The 22913-nt window shown below is 43.9% G+C and overlaps 5 protein-coding genes and 1 long non-coding RNA gene across 8 annotated transcripts in view; 4 read left to right on the forward strand and 2 right to left on the reverse strand.

Annotated features, from left to right (window-relative positions):
- The window catches only part of LOC124196500 (zinc finger protein GLI2-like), a 40719-nt gene extending 34181 nt beyond the window's left edge, over positions 1-6538 (forward strand). For all 3 annotated transcript variants that reach the window (XM_046591616.1, XM_046591623.1, XM_046591630.1), the window contains 6 exons: positions 559-681; positions 952-1149; positions 1275-2050; positions 2124-2288; positions 2371-4062; positions 4133-6538. In XM_046591616.1, the coding sequence (XP_046447572.1) occupies positions 559-681; positions 952-1149; positions 1275-2050; positions 2124-2288; positions 2371-4062; positions 4133-5776 (4598 nt within the window). In that variant the 3' untranslated portion in view covers positions 5777-6538. The remainder of the gene's footprint in view (positions 1-558; positions 682-951; positions 1150-1274; positions 2051-2123; positions 2289-2370; positions 4063-4132) is intronic.
- On the reverse strand, positions 6533-7287 carry LOC124196526 (complex III assembly factor LYRM7-like). Its single transcript, XM_046591652.1, has 5 exons — positions 7189-7287; positions 7023-7095; positions 6864-6934; positions 6719-6800; positions 6533-6646 (listed from the first exon to the last, which is right to left on the reverse strand). Exons 1-5 carry the CDS (start codon positions 7210-7212, stop codon positions 6591-6593), a joined length of 306 nt encoding a protein of 101 aa, XP_046447608.1. The 5' UTR covers positions 7213-7287; the 3' UTR covers positions 6533-6590.
- A 124-nt stretch (positions 7288-7411) lies between these two features.
- LOC124196516 (disintegrin and metalloproteinase domain-containing protein 10-like) lies at positions 7412-14920 on the forward strand. The gene is made up of 12 exons (XM_046591639.1): positions 7412-7848; positions 9528-9809; positions 10188-10397; positions 10563-11223; positions 11321-11595; positions 11730-11864; positions 11943-12107; positions 12202-12389; positions 12465-12689; positions 12767-12883; positions 12962-13247; positions 13317-14920. The coding sequence occupies exons 1-12, from the start codon at positions 7785-7787 to the stop codon at positions 13430-13432; spliced, it is 2724 nt and encodes a 907-aa protein (XP_046447595.1). The 5' UTR covers positions 7412-7784; the 3' UTR covers positions 13433-14920.
- Positions 14921-16846: 1926 nt separating this feature from the next.
- On the forward strand, positions 16847-19158 carry LOC124196532 (P2X purinoceptor 4-like). Its single transcript, XM_046591665.1, has 9 exons — positions 16847-16869; positions 17239-17370; positions 17441-17672; positions 17734-17909; positions 17980-18055; positions 18125-18420; positions 18546-18693; positions 18754-18852; positions 18936-19158. The coding sequence occupies exons 2-9, from the start codon at positions 17240-17242 to the stop codon at positions 18984-18986; spliced, it is 1209 nt and encodes a 402-aa protein (XP_046447621.1). The 5' UTR covers positions 16847-16869; position 17239; the 3' UTR covers positions 18987-19158.
- A 129-nt stretch (positions 19159-19287) lies between these two features.
- On the reverse strand, positions 19288-20197 carry LOC124196542. Its single transcript, XM_046591678.1, has 2 exons — positions 20135-20197; positions 19288-20054 (listed from the first exon to the last, which is right to left on the reverse strand). The coding sequence occupies exons 1-2, from the start codon at positions 20141-20143 to the stop codon at positions 19455-19457; spliced, it is 609 nt and encodes a 202-aa protein (XP_046447634.1). The 5' UTR covers positions 20144-20197; the 3' UTR covers positions 19288-19454.
- A 668-nt stretch (positions 20198-20865) lies between these two features.
- LOC124196549 lies at positions 20866-22478 on the forward strand. The gene is made up of 6 exons (XR_006875751.1): positions 20866-20960; positions 21042-21190; positions 21313-21441; positions 21650-21791; positions 21863-22291; positions 22361-22478. It is a non-coding gene; the product is annotated as an uncharacterized LOC124196549 (long non-coding RNA).
- The last annotated feature ends 435 nt before the right edge of the window (positions 22479-22913 follow it).

A 22913-nucleotide genomic window follows, 5' to 3' on the forward strand; every position in this document is an offset into this window, starting at 1 on the left:
TCTAATTACGATGAGAGAGAAGGAAAAACCGGGTGGTATTGCCCCCACGATGGTTTTTCGTGATCGTGACGACAATTATTGCCGACGACCAGCAGCATGCAACACAAACACAGAGAGAAAATCAACGAATTTAAAACTGTGTACGGCTTACATTGTCTTGTTTGGCGTCGTTTATCCTTTTTCACAAACTTCCGTCCGACTACCAATTTGATCGAGGCAATTTTTATTTGTTATTTGTACTACTCGCTAACGATCAGAATCGGACCTGCAGTTTATATATAATAGTCCTGGACATTTTCACGGTTTTACTATGTGTACGCGGTGACCACCCAAAAATCCGACACGGCACCCGCATATCCGTCCCATGTTTTGTTTTATTTTGATTTCTCGACTTTATCGCCATCGATCGCTTTATTGGATCATTGCATATGCACACATGAAACCGTAGCCGGTGATGGCGGTGACTGGATTGCATGTCATGTGTGTGTTGGTTGTTTTGTTTGTGTGACTCAATTTTACTTAAAAAAAAACATCTTTTGTTTATCGAATTATATTCAGGTTTGGCCCTTCAACATTCGATCGACTACATGGCCAACATGTCGGTGCTGGGATCACGCATGGGGGAAGTCCACCACTCGCCGTCGCTCCTCGGTTCCACGGAATTACCTTTCTCTTTGGATGGTAAATCAAATAATCATATCATATCAGAATCGTTAGATTTACAACTCAATTTACATCGGGCAAAGAGCCGCGCCCAGCTAAAAAGCCAAAGGCCAAAACTCAATCATGCCCAGCTCAATATCCACCACCACCCCTCTTTCTTTTGTGCTGGGCATCATGATGATCTATAACTTATTCATCGACTGAATAATTCTGCGCCAACAATTCTCGGCATCAATGTAAAATTTACATCTTTTCATTCATTCATTTTCTTTTTTGGTGGGGGTGCAGGTTTTGATCTTGGCTCGCGATTGGCCAGCCCTCGACCCGCCATCCGACAGAGTCGCAAACGAGCTTTGTCCAGTTCACCTTATTCGGACTCGCTGGATCTGGGCTCGATGATCCGCTTCTCGCCCAATTCTCTCGTCTCCATCATGAACGGATCCCGTTCCTCCTCCACCTCAGGCTCTTACGGCCATCTGTCGGCAGGTAAATAACGGACCTGTCATCTCACACGATCCGCCAACAGCGGATCGTGTCGAAAATGAATCTTAATTGTTTACTTGTTCAATCAAATTCACGATCTTCTTTTTCTTATCTTTCCGTGATTCCAGGTGCACTGAGTCCGGCCATGGGCTTGCCACCTCTGCCGACAGCTCACCTCCAGCAATTGCAGGCGCATCTGATACGGACGGGCAGCCTGGGAGGCAGTTTGGGCGGCAGTTTGGGTGGGCACGGCTCGCCTTTTTACCCTGGAATGCTGCACCAGTCCAGCAACCAGCCCCACCAGTATCCGCACAATCTCTTCCAGTTGTCAGGCTCGGGTCTGGGTCACCATCCGCCTCCGATGAGCCTCGGCTCTCACGGCCATCTCAACAGCGGGCACCACACCAGCGTCAAGCCCGAGTACGAGGCGGCCAAAAAGGAGTCGCACAATCCCGTGTCCAGCACGGTCGACTCTGAAACTCACATGGAAGTCGTCAAGATGCGGACCAAAATCAAGAAGGAGCCGATGGCCACCGCTCCCGCCGCCGCCGCTGTCGTCCAGCCGCCCATGTCCAGCAAGGACAGTCACCATCACCACCACCATCACCACTTGCACAGCGGCGAGCCGATGGACGACGACGGTCACGACGGTTCCGGCGACCCGATGAAAGACGAGCCGGGCGATTTCATCGAAACGCATTGCCACTGGCGCGACTGCGACAAAGAATTCGCCACGCAGGACGACCTGGTCAAGCACATCAACAACGACCACATTCACGCCAATAAAAAGAGTTTCGTCTGCCGCTGGAAGGAATGCTCCCGCGAAGAGAAACCCTTCAAAGCTCAGTACATGCTGGTCGTCCACATGCGCCGACACACGGGCGAGAAACCTCATAAATGCACGGTAGGTCAAAATCATTAAAGAAATGTCGATGAACTTTATTAATTCATTTTATTTTATTTTTTGGGGAAAATAGTTTGAGGGATGTTCCAAAGCTTATTCCCGTCTGGAGAACTTGAAGACTCATTTGAGATCACACACGGGCGAGAAACCTTACATGTGCGAATTCCCAGGGTGCAGCAAAGCATTCAGCAACGCATCCGACCGGGCCAAACATCAAAATCGAACCCATTCGAATGAGGTGCGTACAAATAAAAATTTTTATCCATTTGGTTTGTCATTTTAATTGATCTTTTTTGTGGAATTTGTTTTTTTTATTTTAGAAACCCTACGTCTGCAAAGCTCCTGGCTGTACCAAACGCTACACGGATCCCAGCTCGTTGCGCAAGCACGTGAAAACGGTCCACGGTGCGGAATTCTACGCCAACAAGAAACACAAAGGCGGTGACTCGGCCGGACCGGGTCCCAGTCCCGGCGGTGGCATGATGGCTGGAGCCAGTCCACGAAGTGACGACGGTGGCAACAAGACGGCCAGCGTCTCCAGTCCTAGCGTCAAATCAGAAGAGGCCGGCTCGCCGGGACAGATTGGCAGTCCAGGCACCGATTCGAGTATCATGACGCCGGGCGTCGTCTCGTGCGCCGACACTTTCGGCCCGTGCGACGACCCGGACAGCGTCAGCACGGCCAACGGTGGCATGGCTGACGTCCTCGACCAGGAATGGGCAGCTGAAGAAATCGACGAATTCGACATTGCCGAACTGTCCGCTTCCGTCTCAGTGGCTTTGGGCGCTGGCGGAGGTAACGACGGTGGTGGCAACAGCCCCGGAAGAGCGGCCGCTTTCAACTTGCAGGATCGAAATGCCCGCAATCGGATGAAGGGCCGTCTTCAAGCTAAACCCATGCCCGCACTTCTTTCTTTGCCCAGCATCAACGGTCCCAATAACCGGCGAGGCAGTGGATTGAGTGAGATCAACCAACGGATCACTGATTTGCGGATGGGCGGCGGCGGTGGCAACTCGACCGTCACTTCCCAGTCGCCTCAGACGGGAAATCGACCCACCAGTCAATTGCTGGGCCAGACGATGCTTCTGCCCGGCAGCCAGCAAGAGATCCGCAGGGATAGCAACGCCACCACCGTCAGCTCCTATTACGGAAGCATGCGTTCCGGCGCCTCTCCGCTTCCCTTCAGCCGCCGATCGTCGGAAGTTTCGCAAATTTCCAACGTCTCCGGAAGAGCGGCTTTCCTCTCGTCGCCTTACGATCCCATTTCACCGGGCAGTTCCAGACGATCCAGCGAGGCCTCCAACTTCCAGGGCAATCAAATCGGTGGTGCAACAACCGGCAATTTGTACGTCGCCCAGCCAGGCCAGCACCAACAAGTTGGCGTGGTCAGTAACCAGCCGTTGACGGCTTCGATGGCCGCCCATCTCCAGAAGATGCAACGACGGGCCCTGATTATGCAGAACATGACGTCCACTCAAAATCTGGTCCTCCAAACGCAAAGTATGTCACTCAGTCAACAGAATTTGGCCGCCAATGCCAGCGCCAATCCGTCACCAAGTCCTCACCCTCATCACCACCAACACAATTCCGCATCCGGATGGATGAACGGTGGACAGGGCGTCCAGAACATGAACGGAGGAGTCGCTTATCCTCGCCAGAGCCAAACACCCGGAGCAGTGATGCCGTCGTACACGCAACAACCGACTCAGGGCCAGCGAGAGATGCGACGGGCGTCGGATCCAGTCCGGCCGATGGCTGCTCAAACGGCGGTTCCTCTTCCGCCACTCAACTCCGCACTGCAGAGACACCACAGCGTCAACAACGTACAACAGCAGCCGATGATGCTCCGTACAGCTACCGCCACAGGGACTAACAATCCGGCCGCCCGCGGTGTCAACGGGTATCCTCCCAACCACCCCAACAGCGGAATCGTCTTGGAAGAAGTCGGTGAGGGTCACATGGTCGAAGAGAAGCTTGTCGTTCCTGACGAAATGCTCCAGTATCTCAATCAGGTAAGAATTGAACGACTAATTAATCGATTAAAATTGTTCTCTAACGGATTTGAATTTTGTTTTTAAAAAGGTGAGCGTCAATCAAGATGGAAGAATGGCCTCTCCACGATCCTACTTTATGGGTCGAAGCCCTCGACCGGATTCGGCTCCGCACAACCAGTTCAGGGCGATGCAACAACAACACCAACAGCAACAGTTCCACCAATTTCAGCAGCAACAACAGCAGCAACAACAGCAGCAACAACAACAACAACAGCAAATGACTAATCAGTACAATCCAGCGACAATGATGGGCAGTCACAATTATCCAGGTCACCATCAGCCCAACAATACCATGGTTGGCTACAACAACGGAGCCGTCATGCACATTAGTCCGACGCCTTCCGCTCGCAATCAACTGGGAATGCAAGCCAGTCCGGCATTGGCGGCCACAGCTCCTCAGCACTTCAATGGGCCGGCCGTTTGCCATCAAGCTCAAGTTGGCCAGCCTCAAGGCCAACAGCAACAAGCTCCTGCGATGTACGGCACCTGCCCAGCTCAACAACAATCACCTGTCGTCGCCAGCGGTGTGGTGGCAGCCCAGCAAGGGCAACAACAACCAAATATGGTCGGATGTAACGTCATGCAGCCGTCAAACTACTCGCAGGCTGGAGCCAACTACGGGCCAGCCCACGCGGCCGGCGTCAATGCCATGCCTTACAACAACTACAACAACCAACAACCTGCCATGGCGATGAATAATGGCTACATGATGAATCAACAATGCGGTCATATGCAAGCCGCCCAACAACAAGCCAATCCGGTTGCCCAGGGATTCAACAATCCTTGCTCTCCGTGCACCGGCCATCATCACCAACAGCCCCAGCCCGTCTGCAACAACAATCCGGGAAACAACCAAAATTGGCAATGCGGATATCCCACCCCCAACAACATGACGCAACAACAACAGCAACACCATCAGGCGATGCCGTTCCCCCAGCAGCAACAACACAATAATGTTGCGTGGCAGAACAACGCCATGCAAGGTCCAGGAAACGGAGCGTCCAACGTCCAGGTTCCGCCGACCAATGCTCAGTCTTTGATGTACAACAACATGCAGAGCAACGCTGCGATGGCCTACAACAACTATCCTCGTCCGCCACCTTACAGCCAAGTGGCATCCGCCATTCAATGCCAAGATGTGAGCCAGTCTCAAGATTTCATCAACCGAGCTCGCGTTCAAGGAGCTGCCCAGCAGCAGGGGCCATCAGCTACCCCGGTCCAGCAGCAGCACAGCCAGCAGATTAACAACGCGGCCACAGCCGTTCCGTCTGTGGCTACCGGTGTCACAACGCCGAGTAATATGCGTCCTGAGACGTACCAGCGCACATTGGAATATGTCCAGCAGTGCCAATCTTGGTCATCGACAGGAGACGGCAACAATGGCGGACGAGCGGCTAAGGAGAACAAACCACCCCAGCAGCAACAACAACAACAACCTGGGGCTTGCGAGCCTCAAATGACCAAGACGGCCGAGACGGCCGCTGTCGGACGGGCCTTGCTTTCCCCTGGCCAGGACGCCGTTTCCAGCTCAACGGATCGACAGGAAGCGGCGGCGGCGGCGGCTGCTGCAGCTCTGTTGCCTTCCTCGGCCAACAACATGGTTGTTAACGACATGAACACTTCACTCAATTCGCTGATGCAGGAGAACCGTTTCTTGCAAATGATTCAGTAGTATAGCAACTGTTGCGTACTCTGCTTCTTCTTCTTTCTCGTTGAGTGAGTTCTAGTGCAATAAGCTGGGCAAACCGCACGCCAATCAGAGCCGACAAATTCGTCTCTTTTGGCTGGGCTCCGATGGAACAAGACTGCGTGTGAAGATCTCGCCTCAATTACTCTTTGTTTTTGTTTTTTTAATTATTATTTCTTATTTGTTCAGTGCTGCCTACGTGTCTTAATAATAATTTGAATATTCTTGTACATTAAATTGTGTTCCGTGGAGACTCAATGACGTGCGCCGAGTGCCAAAAGGGGAAGAAAAAACAATTTTGGCCGTTATTTCGTATATACTGTGTGTGTGTGTGGTTTGTGTCTCTGCCTTACTTTTGCAGCTGTTACTTCCCCCTTTTTTGGGTTTGGGAGGTGTTTTTGTGGGAGGGGAGATGTGTATATGTGTGCCTTTGCGTGTCCTTGTTTCTCGTGCCTGTTCGAATAATATTTGTTGTGATACTGCCTTTTTCGAATTAGTTTGTTTGCTCCATCAATCATATCTCCGGTGCCTTGACAGCTTAATGATTTTGCTGCAGTGCCATATCGGAGCGCCTTGGTACCATGACAGTTGTATAATGATGTGAACATCATCATATATATATATTCTCTTGAACAGCAAGATTTTTTGCATGTGGACTGGCCCAAATGGCAGCCTATGAATTGTGCTTTGTGGTACTTGAAAACTGTACTTACATGTTCAATAAAATAAACTGTATGTCTGTTGAAATGTTACAGTCTCTCTATTTTTCACAATCATATACACTAACATACATTCTAAATCATCCCCTATATGGCGTGTTGTTGTGCATAAAGGTGTCCTTTGTTATATGGAGTCCTGCCACACATAAAGAATAATAAAAGGCAATTAGATAAAGAATGAAGATCACAATCTCAAGGTATAAATTACTGAAAGTGTTTTCTTCGGTGGGGGTGACCTGCACAACACTTGTCCGTAGAATTTCCTCTGCTTGGTTTCCAAGCTTGATTAACTGCCAAAAAAATAACAGGGTATCACTTGGAATGTCGGCACGAAACGAGAATGATCAACTTACTTCTGCTATTGCTTCTTGACTTGATATTCTCTGATATTTTCGGAATTCAGAATTGATTTTCAGGCGAGCGGCTATAATGTAAATAATTAAAATTCATCAATTAACCTGATATATGACTACATTTCTTATTATTTGTCATATTTCGAAAGAAATTCCTACCATCCATGGCGACTTGATCATTGGTAAACACTTTGGTACGAGTTCGATGTAGACACCGAAAACATTTTAGAACCTATACGAGGCACAAAATAAAGGAAACCAATAAATAAGTTGGAAATCAATAAATACAAGGACAAAAATAACATCTGAAAGTTTCTTTATTTACCTCTGCTCTAAGGGGGGCGGCCATTTTCTGTTTTGACAAACAGCGTTGTAGAATCAAAACAGAACCACAACATTTTTTGAATTACATCTAAATGTGTTTTTAATGGTGTCTTTCACATTCCTCAATGTTTATTTAATAATTTATTCCACATTTTTTTAAATTTAGTATAAATTTAATAGCTCCTTTAAAGTTTTGATGAATTTGGCAACGTTTTGGGTGTATTGGCCCAGCCTTCAACGAGAGAACAGAGAGGGATAGGGCCGAACAAAAGACAAGCGTTTTAGTTAGTAATGGAGTAACGAAGGATTAGAACGGAGTGTTGGGTTGTATTCGGACTTGTGGTGTTATTGGTGGTGGAATTTAAAGCGTCCCTTGATTGCGAAAGACATAACACAAGTGAATTATGACTTTACCTCAAGTGATTCTCCCGAAAGTGGTGCCGTTTAACTGTGGTTCGATACCCAGTCAGCTGTACTCGCTTCTCTAGCTCAACTCATCTTTTTTTTTTTTTTTTTCAAAAAATATAAATATATTATAGTGTTGTTTCTAATCTTCTGCTGGTTTTGGATTGTTTGAGCAGACCAGTGAAGATAATCATGCGTTTTCTGCTGTTACTAGTATGCATTCATCTGGTCACCACACATTTCGCCACTTCGGCCGGTGAGTCATCTGTTTTTTGTGATTGCCCCATCATCGGCTTCTTCTTCTGATGTTATTCACCTCGTCCAGAGGCCATGAAAATGTGCAACCGTTTGAGAAAACCAGTATTCCTCCCTCCCGTGACTTATAAATCTGAATTTCTTGACGTTTGGGGTGTTTTCTTTGTCGCTAGAAAAAGTGTAGCAATCGTCGCGCAAGTGGTTTGACGGTAGGGGGACGACCCTTTGTTCCTTTTTCTTGGAAAGTCATGAAACATTAAGTACTACCTCATACATTCGAGTAGACTTTTTTCCAACGTCATTATAAATGCGTGTTTCAGCTTCAAGTTCAACGGACTGTATCTCTCTCTACCATTTCCCGGTTTATTATCATTTATCACGGCTCGGTTCTCTCTCTCTCGTACCGGTTCATGGCTTGTACGCAAATTTCCCAAAAAAAAGAAACTAACCAGAAGTTGTAGTGACACTGCAGTCAGTGTTATTTTTCACAAGTAGACTCGTTCATACTCGCACACACATATACTTTTAGATTCTAGGAAGATACGACGGATTTCTTTTGATGTGTAACCCTTTTCTCTCTCTCTCTTAGACGTGATGATGATGATGATGTGTATTGCCTCCACCTGGAAACAGGAAATGACTGTTGGCCACATTATTGTTGTGCAAGTTTTAACTCGCCTTCCTTTCAATGCTGGCGTCCATTCTGATGAGTGGAGGCCGTGACTCAAAGTCCACACCGGATGACGAGCCATGCTACTGTTAGTATGTACACACACACACACATCAGTAGCAGCAGACGGCTATTAGTATCTTTTTATTTCAATAGAAGTAGTGATCGCACAAAAACAAAATCCTCCCCCCTTGAAAGCGGAAAGAGACAGGAAAGACAAAACCGGAAAAAGAAAGACACGTTACCCCTCTAATTTTGGCTTTTCTTTCTCTTGTTGGCGTTGTTTTGTTTTGTGTCAGTCGAGTGGAATGATACCACGAACCGAATCCCCTCCCGAGTTACGAGACGAGGTACCCCAAATTGTCGATGGCGGTTTTACGTTACGTTGAACACCACCAGTGTCCATCAACATTCGGAATTGGCCCAACGACTTTGTGTGTGTGCTCTCATTCCGGTTGGGATGGCAGCAGCAGCAGCAGTTATTTGGTCCTATATCCATTCCAATCTCCTTCTTATAACACGCTATCTTTTCACGGTGACGTTGTAGGAATTCCAATTAAAAGGTTAGACGCATTGTATGCCATGCATTTCGCCGTTTTACAACCCATCACAAAACAGCAGTTTCCCTTTCCATTTCCCTGTCTTGCATCCGAACGACGTCATTGAAGACGTGTTGTCCACAAGAATGCATTTCTCCCATTATAGTCCACGGTGGGAGCATGGGGGGCGCATTGCATGGCTGACGTGAATCGATTTCCCCCACTTTTTCCGAAAAAAGAAAATGGAATTATAATGTAGAATAAAAAAGAAACCTTGGCCCAATTTGGTCACGTTGTTTTGCGTGGGTAAAATCCATCCACCCTATTGTCGTTTGAAATACTTTTTGGTGAAAATCGTGAGGCCAGTCGGCGACAGTGGGTTCATTTTAATGAGAGCGAGGATCAGAAAAAAAAGACATGAATTGAACTGGATTTATTCTAATGTTTTTTGTGACGATTGACGATATGTAGGTACGAAAACGGGTAACCGGCTGAACGAGTACGTCCTTCACTACGAGACGCTGGATTACGATGCGGATGCGGTAGCTGCCCAGCACAGCCGTCACAAACGAAATGCCGAAGGCGAAAAGGAAGAATCTTATCTTCAACTTCATTTTCGAAGCCACGGGAAGCCCTTCCGGTTAAAACTGAAGAGGGACACATCGTCGTTCAGTCCCAATGTCCAATTTGTATCCCATAAAGGCCATCCCCTCCAAGTCGATACTTCGCACCTTTACGAAGGACATCTTCAAGGTGAGTCCTAGTAAAATAAAAATAAAACCTTGTGGCGTCAAGACGTTGATAATTTTGTGGCCATGTATAAAAATAATATCTAGCGTGTAGATCGCAGCCGCGCGTTTGCATGGCCGCGTCCGTGGTGGACTTGTTACACAACCGGAATAGTAAAGTCGAAACCCAGTTCTTGGGAAAAATTTGAAATTTACCACAAGTTCCGTTTGGCAGTAGAATTTCTCACGCGATTCGCAGCAGCATTGCGTTATTTCCCATGTTGTCCGTGATAAAAAAGAGATGTAATTCTTTCCTTCACGAGATGCTGCCGCGTGATAGATGAAGGGAATCAGTCCCGACTAATTGACTCGCTAATGGTCTTTTCCCTCTTTGATTCCCTAGGCGAACCAAAAAGTATGGTGTACGGATCGATCATTGACGGAGTCTTTGACGGGAAAATCCACAGCCAAGATGGCGTCTACTACGTCGAGAAGGCAACCAAATACTTTGCCGATAACACCACGACTGCCAAGTCACATCGTCGCAATCCATTTCACTCCATCATCTACAAGGAAGCACATGTCGTCGATCCTTACGAAGAGCATCGCACAGGTATTTGGCTCCATTTGGCATTTTTCTCTTGTCTTATCGATTAACTAGAAGAAGAAGAAGAAGAAAAAAGTCGGTCGGCGGGAATTCGACGAATCGGTTTTTCGACCAATGGATTGCTACTGACATTTACTTACTCTCTTATTTCCTCCCTTCTGTGATTCATAGGACATGTGGGCGGTTGTGGTGTGACGGATGAGGTGGCCGCGTGGATGGACGACATCCAGCACGGAGCCACGGACGAAGAGAAAGCGGACGAAGATGAGAAAAGCAACGAGATCAATACAAACGACAGGGTCGTCAAGCTTGAAAAGAATCGGCACAAGAAAGACCACCAGCAGGGATGGAACACGGCCCATCCTCGATCATCGGCCTGGTGGTACAAGTATAGCCATCAAGCCAACCGGCCGGATGCAAATCCATCTGATGGGGGGCGCCGTGACAGGCGCTCAACTGTCAAAAACAACGTCAGCAGGACGACCTGCTCCCTCTTTATCCAGACTGACCCGCTGCTGTGGAGGCATTTCTATGAAGCCGAGAAGAGAAATGCAGACAACACGCGTAAAGAGATCACATCCCTGATTGCCCAGCACGTAAAGGCCGTCAATGCTATTTATATGGAAACAAAGTTTGATGGGAAATTCCCCCACCGCATGACACGATTCGAAGTGCAGCGGATCAAAATCGATGACGACGAGGCCTGTCAACCTAATTACAATGGCGAAGAAAACAAATTTTGTTTGCCCAACATTGACGTCTCGAATTTCCTGAATCTCCACTCGCAAGGGAACCACGAAGATTTCTGCCTGGCCTACGTCTTCACGTACCGGTAAGAATTGTTATTTTCATCCTTTTATCAGTTGTTTGTGGGTTTTTTTTCTCAAAATGAAATGAAACATTCTTTGTTTGCTTCTTTGGAATTTCAGGGATTTCACTGGCGGAACTTTAGGTCTCGCATGGGTCGCCTCGCCCTCGGGCGCTTCCGGTGGCATCTGTGAACGCTACAAAGTCTACACGGAGAACATGTCTGGCTATCCGCGTACTACCAGGCGAAGTCTCAACACTGGCATCATCACCTTTGTCAACTATAATAGTCGCGTTCCTCCGAAAGTCTCGCAACTCACGCTGGCCCACGAGATTGGACACAATTTCGGCTCTCCCCATGATTATCCCAGCCATTGTCGTCCCGGAGGCCAAAATGGTGAGTCGAGTCGACGCATTCCAAATTGCCGTCGCAAGATATACTATATAAAAGAAACTACGGACACGCTATTGTCGTGTTGACGTCTGCCAACATTGACCGACGACGCGATTTCTCTCGTTTCTTTTGTTTAGGTAATTACATCATGTTCGCATCGGCAACGAGCGGCGAGCGACCAAACAATTCGCGCTTTTCCAACTGCAGCGTCGGCAACATCTCGTCCGTGCTGGATGCCATCGAAGAGGGGAAAAAGAAGAACTGCTTTACGGGTAACGATCGTGTCATTTCGGTCGATCGTGCCGACCAACTAATGGTTCCCTTTTTCATTCTTTATTATTATTCTCCAGATTGGAAGGGCGCTTTCTGCGGTAACAAGATTGTCGAAGACGGCGAGGAATGTGATTGCGGCTACGATGATGAGGAGTGCGAAGAAAAGTGTTGTTATCCGCGCGTCGTCAGCGAACCGGATAGAGCCCTCAACCCGGCCGCTCAAGGATGCAAACGTCGACCAAGTAAGAAATATATATATGAGTGAATGACGTGATGGCGCCTCGCTTCGAGGATAGAATCATTATATGATGAGCCTCATTTTCACATTATTCTCAGGAACTCAATGCAGCCCAAGCCAAGGCCAATGCTGCGACCGCAATTGCACTTTTGTTCCGGTTACGTCCGGACAGCAGTGTAAGGAAGATGGCGAATGCAATGGAAAGGCCTTTTGCAATGGTCTTTCTGCCAAATGTCCTCCACCACCTAATAACCCTGACGGAACGGAATGCAACGGCAATACTCAGGTGAGTCACGAATCAAAAAGTGGGATGAAAATGTCAGTTTTAATTTATGATTTTTTCCTCCCCCTAATTCCTCAGGTCTGCCAGAGTGGTGAATGTTCTGGATCAATCTGTTCCAAGTTTGGCATGAAGGAATGTTTCCTGACGTCCAACGTCATTGACGACAAGCGCAAACTATGCGAATTGGCCTGCCAGATTGGCAACGACAACACGACGTGTAAAGGCACCTCTGAATTGTCTTCCATCACGAAATTGCCCATTGGCATTTCTTTACGACCTGGATCTCCTTGTGACAATTATCAGGTTGATAATAAAAGAAAAAGTCAGACAAACTTCCTTACAGTCCCCCCCTATAATGGTCGTCCTTTTTCTTCCTCCAGGGCTACTGTGATGTCTTTCTCAAGTGCCGTGCCGTGGATGCCGAAGGTCCTTTGGCTCGTCTGAAGAACTTGCTCTTCAATCGAGAAACGCTACTCACTATAGCTCAATGGATCACGGTACTACAACTACTCGTCTTCCGTTGTAAAATTTCGTGACCTATCGTCATCATTTTTCTTTTGTTCTTTATGACGTAGGAATACTGGTGGGCTGTCTTGCTGATGGGTGTGGCCTTTGTTCTCTTTATGGGCGTCTTCATCAAGTGTTGCGCGGTACACACCCCGTCGTCCAACCCAAAGAAACAACCCGCCTTGAGTATCACGCAAACGTTGCGGCATCCGTACAGCACGTTACGGCGGAAGCGGCATCAGCCTCCTCAACAGCAGCAACAACAACAACATGCCAACCCGACGGCTCCTTACATTGCCGCTCCTAATCCAGCTGCTCACGGCGAATCCCGTAATCAATATAATAGACCTAAAGGTAATTAGGTTTGTTTTCCTTTTATTAATTTAATTAACAAATCTTAACAATTTTGCTTGTCCATGTTAGGCGGTCCGGCTAGTGGATGGGGCCATCGTGCCGAATCGTCGCCGTACGCTTACTCAGGGGGCCAAGGAGGCCGGGCCAATGCTTACGAAATGAACGTGCGACAACATCGGGTGTGATAGGCCCTACCACCCTAAGGTCGTCGCCATTTTCTCTTTTGGTCTGTCCACACCTTTGATCTATATTTTTTCCCCTCGTCCCTCCCCTCACACGTCCTGCTTATAATTTGCCCAATGACTCGTGTTTTTATACGTTGAAATATTCGATTGTCATGTCCTTCCATCCACAGACCCAATTCCCCAGGCCAAGTAGAGCTGAAATTGCGTATAGGCACTGTTGAATGAATAGTTGGCAAAACAAGACAGGCCTTACACAGCTCCTTCTATAAAGCACCTCATCAACACGCCCCCCACCCCCATAATAGGAAGAATAATCCTCCTCTTACGACGGACCAAGTTCTCATCCTCTCTAACAAGAAAAAAAGAAGAATTTACATCTCGCCCTTTGCAGGAATTCATTTGCGTATTATCATTGGTCTTTGATGTGTTGTCGAGCGCACTCGGGAACCGTAGACACTTCCTTTCCCCCCACCCACCCGATGCGGTTCTATCTAATATATCTCTGCATAAGTTATTATTCAGTATACATATTCCGAAACGGATTTAATGGCGTCGTCGTTTTTCCACTCCCCCCAAAGCCACAAGTGACCTTTTGAGAACACGAAAGTAGTAGTATTACCATTACGTTTCTACCAATTCTTTTGTTTTTTTCATTGCTATGCAGCGGAAATAGCACTTTTAGCCGTGGAGGGAGGTATACAAAGGAAGAGACAATATCAATAACGTCACGCAGATCAACTTCAAGTTTTCACAAAAGAAAATAAAAGCACTTTTTTTTTGTCTTCTTGAAACAGAGTGAGAGATTGGAAATAAGTGGTAGTTCCCAAGCGTACATTTTGAAACCTAGTGCGCCAACATCGTCATAGTATCATCCATTTTGTGTTCTCGTTTTTGCATTGGAGAGTTTTCCCTTTTTGTCTTTTCTTTCTGAGAACACGTCGTGTAGGAAGTGCTGCGTGTCGTTGGTGCTCGATAGTTTGATCCCGTCGTTCGCTTTCGATCATCTCATCTCTTTCTCACCACGATTGTACATAGTGTGAATGACTTATCAGCTGTTTTTTTAAAAGAAATGAGAAAAGAAACGTGCTTGTTCCTCTTTGCCATTTTTAAATATGTGTTGTCAGTGTAGCTTGTTGCATCAGTCGATTCCTCTCGAGGAAAGAACAATCTCACCGTCTTTATTTCTTCCTATCACACCCTGACAATATCTATTCAAAAATTAGAGTTCTTGCCACCCCCCGAACAATAGATTAATAATCTTTTTCTTCTACTTCAGCTTTGCAATTATTTTCCCTTTTATTTCTCCGAACAAACGACAATCGACACAATGATTGCGTATTCGGTGCACCCTGCCACCAACCATTACCACTCCCTCCCCCTCCATCAACTCGTCTTTCATTCGTTCTTGTTATTATTAAACAAACAAACAAAAAATTTGCTAGGTGTGCTGAAAAGAACAATACAACTGTGTTCCCATTAAAACAAAAAGAGAGACCAACTTAGTTTAATTTTCCATGGATTTTCCTACGCTTGCTAACCTAAGTTCGTAACGTTCTATATCTATTTGTAAACTTTCTTTATCTAGGGTTCATTTAATGTTATTCGTGGATTGATAAATGGTTCATTTGTTCACTTTTGGAGATGCTGATATTCTCTCATGACAACAAACTTATTTTATTATTCCTTTATTCAGGTTTAGCCGACAGTAATTGAAATGATATTTTCAAAACTTAAAGTGTTTTGCAGTAACTTTTTTTGTTTATTGAATTAAGGACGATGTTTTTGACAGTTAATACATTCAACATGGATCCCAAGATGAGTTTTGCAACCAAGTTACTCATCGAGAAGACTCAACGTTTTTAGGTGTAGCGCGTATCCTTGGTGTAGCATCGATCGAAAATGGCCCTACTGAAATCTTTGCAGACGCGGCACTCGTCGCCCGCAGCCGTCTTGAGGGCAAACGGTCGTATCATCTTTTCAATGCGATCGAATATGTAATCCATGTTTCTTGGCCAGCACGTCTTGTACACATTGGTCACCAAATCATCGTGCATTTTACTCAGTTCCGTTTCCCAGAAAATGGGAACGAGGTGATTGGCGGATGGCGGCTCATCTGGATAAAGCTGACCCACCAAGTTGTTTGACATTGCGCACCTAATGTACTCATAGCGGTCGTTGCAGAATGAACAGATTGTCGTGTGCAATGGCCTGCCATTGAGTGAACTTCCGCATCGATGGAAATGCCCTAACATGGCAAATTGCTCGACCGTCTTGTACAGCAAAGTTGTGACGACTTCCAGTCGGTTGGGTGAATGCGGCGGATAAAGATTGATCAAGTCGACCACTCTTTGATTTTCGTAAAAGGCGCTTCGGAAGGCTTGGATAGACGGTTCAGTTGTTGTGGTCATTGGACATTCCGGCGGCGCACATCCACCGTTTGGACAATTGGTTGCAGTGGAATCCCAGCAATCGGTTCTAGACGGCCAGACTTGAGGTGTGCACGGTGGCTTTGACTGAGGGATGCAAGCGTCTGGATCTTTGATGCAGTCAAACGGACAGATGTTGTCGACGGGGCAAATGCCGGTTATTACAGCGACGTTGATTGCACTATTACTTGGAGTAAATCCTTCGATTGCAATTTTTTCATTTCCGTACGCAGAGTAGACCATGACTCCAGTGATCATCATCAAACCGGCATAAACAATTAAAATTAGAGTTAGAACCACTACGCCAGGTACTGGGTCCTGGGTTCTGTTACCGGAGGTCGAAGGCTGAGTCTCATCGTCTGTATCGTTTTCATCTTCGTTTTCGTCAAAATCTTGAGTAGTATTGGCTTCTTCGACATTTTCAGCAGTTCTCAATCGATTCATAGTTTCGTAAAAAATAGATGGACGAATCAATTTAAAATCATGAAAAATTTAAAGTTACAACTGTAACGGAACAGTTATATAAGCTCAGGTCGCAGAATTAGTGATTGCAAGTACTTTTTGCGACAGTTTTTCGGATAATGCAACTTTTATCATTGCTTTAACTGTTTAATTTATTCAAAATCGTAATTGTGTTCTTTTAACACATATATTTCATCATAGAAAAACACTATAAGTATTTTATAGAATTTTGTACAAAGTATTTTTATCATTACATCAGATAAAGACCACTGTGGTTACATCCTGGTGTTTCCCGGGAGGCCGGGTTATTGAATTCGTTTCAGGTACCGAATCGTCCGCGAGCCAGTACTAAATGTACCATCATGTAATGTGTAATAATTTTTTTTTTTTATTCTTTCTACAAAATAATAAATCCTAAATGTTTGAGAACATTTGATGTTTTTGCTAAAAAACCTAATGGAAAACCTGTATCCCATTGAAGTAAAACTTGGCAACAGCGTTAGTATAATCCAATTTTAAATACAGACGAAATTCAGTCAGTGTCAGACTGTGAGTGTCATCTCACTCAGTTTATTCAAAATTTGATATCTATTGGCAGATTATATTTTGCAACTGAAAATTGTACAAATTATAGATTAGATAGTTCATTTCCGTGTTCGCCAAGCACATCTTCATGTTTTTACATTCACATTTGACTAAAGTTCAGTTCTTGCTTCTTACTTTTGACATGAGTTGACATTTCCATTAAATCTCACAGTAGTAAAACGTGCCATTATTGGTATACAGAGTTTCTAGCCGAAATTCATGCCTTTTTAATACATAAGATTGTAAATTCCAAAGTTGCAACAGTTTCAATGACCTGCATTCAAAGTTTGATTTATATCCCACTCGATCAGTAAACATTTGTAATTTTTGCAGAATGGGCTGTTTCAAACCATTTTCTAATTTTCTATTTTGGTATGAAACACCAAAAGTAGTACATATTCGAAGTAAAAAGGTTGGAATACTGGGAAGATTTCTGCAGCTGTGTGTCCTTTCATACATTGTCGGGTAAAGCTTACTTTTGTAAAAATTCTAATTCCAGCAATCCATTAAAATTGTACTATTTTCCCCATTACAGATATGTTATGGTTTACAATAAAGGTTACCAAGAGTTTGCTAATGTTGAAAGTGCAGTTGTAACGAAAGTAAAAGGTGTTGCATTCACGAATACCAACAAAAACATTCCTGACATCTACAGAAGAATTTGGGATACTTCTGACTTGATTATACCTCCATCCGAAAATGACGCATTTTTCATCACAACGAATATTATCATTACACCAAATCAAACTAGGGGAGCCTGCAGTGAGGTGCTCAATGCTTTATCTTAAACTTGTGTATATTTTATTTAAAAAAATTGTGTATTTACAGGACCCAGATGTGTATGGAGCATTATGCGATTCACCACAGAATTGCATAAGGGGGCAATCTTTGCCGATCGGAAATGGAGCCATGACTGGGCGTTGCATTCCAAGTGATGCTAACTCAAGTGTTAACGTCTGTGAAATATTTGCCTGGTGTCCTATTGAACAAGATATTTTTCCTTTGTATGCAAACATTCAAATGTTTGTGAATCAGTTTATATGTTTGATTTTTAATTTTATTCATTCCTTACAGGGGAACAGATCGTCCATTGCTTGAAGAAACTGCCGATTTTACAGTTTTGATTAAAAACTTCATCGAATTTCCAACGGTATGTTATATTTGTTGCATACGTACGTCTTTTGTTTATTCTGACAATTACAATTATTTTTACAACAAGTTTGGGAAAACATTTCGTCGACGAAACATCATGGAAGATGCTAACAAAACCTATCTCCAGTCTTGTCATTATAATCAAGAAAGAGATCCCTTCTGCCCTGTGTTCCGAATAGAAGATATAGTCTCGTTTGCGGGAGAAAATTTTACACAACTAGCAATCCGCGGGGGAGTTATCGTCATCTCCATCGACTGGAATTGCAATCTTGATTTAGATTTTCTTGAATTTTGCAAACCTATTTACAGTTTCAGAAGAGCTGATGATCCAAATACCAACATCGCTCCTGGCTGGAATTTTAGGTAAGATATGTGAAACAATTTTTAATAATTTCAGAATATTCGAGATACCAACAACAGCAAAACGAAGTTTACTCTCTTTTGTGTTCATATTTAAACTGACAACCTTTTTCTTTATTTAAAATAAGACACGCCAATTATCACGAAGAGAACCGGCGAACGCTAGTCAAATCTTACGGTATTCGCTTCGTTATTGAGGTCCGAGGTCAGGGTAGGAAATTTAACATTCTTCCAACTATGTTGAATATTGGATCTGGACTAGCCCTTCTTGGAGTGGTAACAATTTTTTAATTTTTAAATGTAAAGTGGCTTTATAACACAGCATTATTCATACAGACAACTGTGGTTTGCGACTTCATCATTTTATATTTTACCAAAAAGCGCATGTTTTACAAAGGAGTAAAATACTTGCTGGTTGACGGCGAAGATCCAGAGGTAAATAAAAAGCTCTGTTTTTTTGTTTTCTAAATTTAACAAATCTGATTTTCTTCTTGACTTCTTCGCTTTACTTAACTTAGAGAGCACCACTTCAAACGGAAGCGGGAATGACAACTTATGGGAGCAATTGAAATAATATGCCTTACCTATTTTACATTCCGAATAATTTTCACATACTTTAAACAGAAGTTACTATTCTTTTAAGGGATCTAGTCAGAAATTCATGTTATTTTTAGCTGAATTCTAATATGAACCATATTTTTAAAACATACACAGGATACTAATATAATCTTTTAAACTAAATTGTTTCATAATCCTAACATGTTTTCCTGCAGTGCGAAGTTTGACTTTTCCTGAACTGGGTCTTAGTTCCGTGTGTTGTATTGTATATTTAATACTGGAAGATTGACGGATTGAGCTGCTTACCTTCACTTAAAGAACTTGATTTCCAAATTTATTAGACAAAATAACTGAAACAATTTTCATTCGTCATACATTAAACAAAAGAAAAATTTAATTGTTTACTAATGTAATCCAGATGTTCGTTTGGAATTTCTTCTGTTAATAGTAAGTTGATGAAGGCTCAAGACTCGCTTGTTTCAACGGCGACCGCCGGTTATATCCTTTCCAAGACAGATGTTAAGGAAGAAATTAACCAAGGCACGTCTAGGAATGTAACCGCACATATAGGGCGATGGAGACGGAATTGCAGAAGCCCAACTTCCACCAGAACCAGGTGCTTCTTTCAACATGCAGGTCCCACCTTTTAGGCCGGCGATGTGCGTAAAGTGGCTGCATTTCCTGTCGACGGCACAGCGAGATGAGCAATCAAATACTGTTTCTATACAAGTCAAAGTATAGAGTTCGTGGTCGCAGAAATCGCAATTGGTGCCGTATGTAACAGATGGAAGATTTGGGAATTTATTCGTTTTCGGCATATGAGGAGGGCACTGGTGATCGCAGTTGTGACACGATGAAGGTGGATGTATTGTTGGAGGCCTACAAGTAGGAGGACATCCGGTTGTACATGTGGAACATCTTGGATCCACTGCAATTGTTTCATCAGTTAAGAGTGGCTGTTGAACAAATTTGGATAAGTCTACAGGTGTAGCCAGCTCGCCCATTGGTGTAGCTTCCTCCGATGGCAAAACTGTCAAGACAGCGGTCATGGTCAGCATAATGAAAACTCTGAGATTATCCTGGTATGATGGTTGAATTCACATAAATATGTCACGAAGTAAGTTCTGAAATCAAGTTAAATTTTAAAAGACAGCTGTACCTTAATCATTTTGTTTTATTTTGAGTTGGGAAGCAGCAAAAAGAAGCGACGTTATTGAAGGAGAAGACAATGCAGTTCAATGATAGCTTCCAGCACTCCTTTATACCGACTTCTCTGTGTACAGTGAAATGGTAATAAAGAAAACAATTTGACTGCGACATATCTAAACCGAACACAATGATGCAATCCAACCGAAAGTGATTTCATATGAAATGAGCACGCATATTTTAAAGCTGAAGCCCACAAACATGCTAAGATGCTCTTGATGAACTCTTTTGTAGTAATGCTCTAGGCAGTATGCATTAGTCAGAGCATAGTCAACAGGAGATACTTCATCGTCATCGTAAATGGATTGATCGACGACTATAAGTTTTCAATTTTCATTGTTGTAATGCATGTTTATTATATGTCCCAATAACCAATCAGATTTTCCAATTTCCATTCGACAAAGAAGTGCTGGGGACATTTCAGTTCGTTCAGTTTGAACTTGTATACCTGCCGCGCATCAAACGGATGAAGAAATTATTTGGCGGTAAGAAAATTTACAACGATTAGGCTATATTTAGAAAGCACTATAGCATCAAGTCACAAGTCAATGAACTATCACGGTTAGCATTGCCTTGTCGAAGGCCAGATTTTTAAGCTCGAATAATCATTCCGATTCCGGTGACCAACAAAAAAATATGTTGTAAATTTCCACACTAGATGTCGAAATGTCGAATATTGTTGTTTTCTCGTGGCCATGTTGTGGCGAAGGCGAACGAATCTAATATCGAAATCTATAGTTATTTTAGTTTATTTTCCATGTTCGATTTTCTTTGTGATGGTAACGCAACCCCAATTTTATACGTTTAACATTGTACAGCGATTGTTGTTACACTAGATCTCTGTATTATACTATTGCTAGATATTGGGTCTGTTGTCCCATAGGTGATAATGGATCATTGTCGGCATTCCCAGTTTGCAACAAATTCCTGAAAATTTCATGCTAACCACAACTTTAGCTACCAAATAACAGCAGCTTAATGACCAAACATTGTTGGTGAATGAAAAAAGGTAAGAACATGATCATTTTATCACTGCTTCAAAGTTCAAACACATTAGCAAGTTGGATAGGGCTATCTTGACATCAATGACAATAAATTAGAAATAAGATTATTTAATCTCTCATTTGACAGTTTCTCTCTAAACTCAAGTTATTGGTACTTCCGTAAGCAGTTGATGATAGTGTTGATCAAGTGTGATATATACTGTCGTTGCATTCCCAACATTAAGCATGCAGCAAACCTTGCAACAGGCAAACAAAGGTAAAACTGTGCTATTATGTTAGTTCTTGTCTAAATGTGTAAATGAAAACAGTTCGTGACTATTTTCAGTGAAGAAAATGGCATCAACCAAGATTCTGTTTTTTTGTTATTATCACAGATTATCTGTTAAGTTATGATTACAAATAGTATTTTTAAAATTTGTTGTGTTGACAGCACTTTGATTATTTGTTGTTGATTTTTTATTTAGATTTATAGACTGAATGAGAACCATCTGGTTTTCTTTCCAAAACTAAAAGGACAGTAACATGGTGAACTAAAGTTATTTGTTTGATAACCCATTGGTTACCTTAAATTTCCCTCTTTGACTTCGGGCCCGCTCTTGATTTGAGGTATTGCTTGGTGTCGCTATAATCTTCTTGAAATTTTGGGGTATCTAAAATAACATCCGTTCTCTTTTCAGATTAATCTTGTGCAGTCCATTGAACCTGACGAGAGATTAGCGACGACTGACTGACTTACTGTCATTCAGCAGCAATACTGCTCACTTGCGTGCCGTCGCTCCGAGGCATGGGGGAGTTGAGCCTGCTCCAGCTACGTGGCCAGCATCATTTGACTACCCAACCGACTTGTACTACCCCTGCTCTCAACACAGCACGGAATTTTCATCTTCAGATTGTTTGACCGGTGTTCGATGTGTTATGCCGTTTCCTTGAGGACGACGAGATGCTGATTTTGGGGACAAGATAAACAAGATGACTTATTATTGTTTTTTTTTTTTTTTACAGGTTCTAAACTACAGGTTTCTAAATTTGCATGACAGACTTTATAAGAAGTCATGTCCTTGGCTGCTACCCTTTTTGCTTCCTTAAATGGGCCCTCTTGATTTGAGGTATTGCTTTCTGTCGCAGTCTTATTTAAAATTATTGTCATCCAAATAAATTGTTCATTCTGCTTACAGGGTAACTCCTTCGACCTTCACTACTAATCGTGGACTTCATCGATTGGTGAAAACTGACGAGAGACCGCCGTAATTCAAGACTGATTAGTTGTGTAGTTAGATAAATTAAAAGTGCATATCTGGGCTCCCTTCTTTTCTGTGGCCCCGTTTCCCTAACTAACCACTAACCAACGCCCGCCGGTGGTCACTCACCCGCTGTGAAACCAGGAGGAGGGGAGGGCTCTGGTCGAACGGGGACTTGGAAGGCGCATGATCCGACGAAAACTTTTAGAGGGTCATGAGTCTAACCCGGAAGCCTAGTAGTGACTAATCGCTCCCCAGTAAAACTTGCCTCGCACTCTTCTCTCCTCTTCCATTTCCAGGTAATCTCCCTGGATCTACGCCGACACTGCATGTGCGAGTTTTAGCAAGTAATCCGCCACCCAATTTGACAAAAAGTGATGGTTTATTTTTGCGGAAAGTGCGTCTGACGGTCTAAACAATTTCTAATTTAACAGTCACACGTAGAACTTTGTATCTATTCTACTGGTACAAATCACGATTCTTTCGTTTT

This window comes from Daphnia pulex, chromosome 1, assembly GCF_021134715.1.
Source record: "Daphnia pulex isolate KAP4 chromosome 1, ASM2113471v1".
Classification (NCBI taxonomy): Eukaryota; Metazoa; Arthropoda; class Branchiopoda; order Diplostraca; family Daphniidae; genus Daphnia; species Daphnia pulex.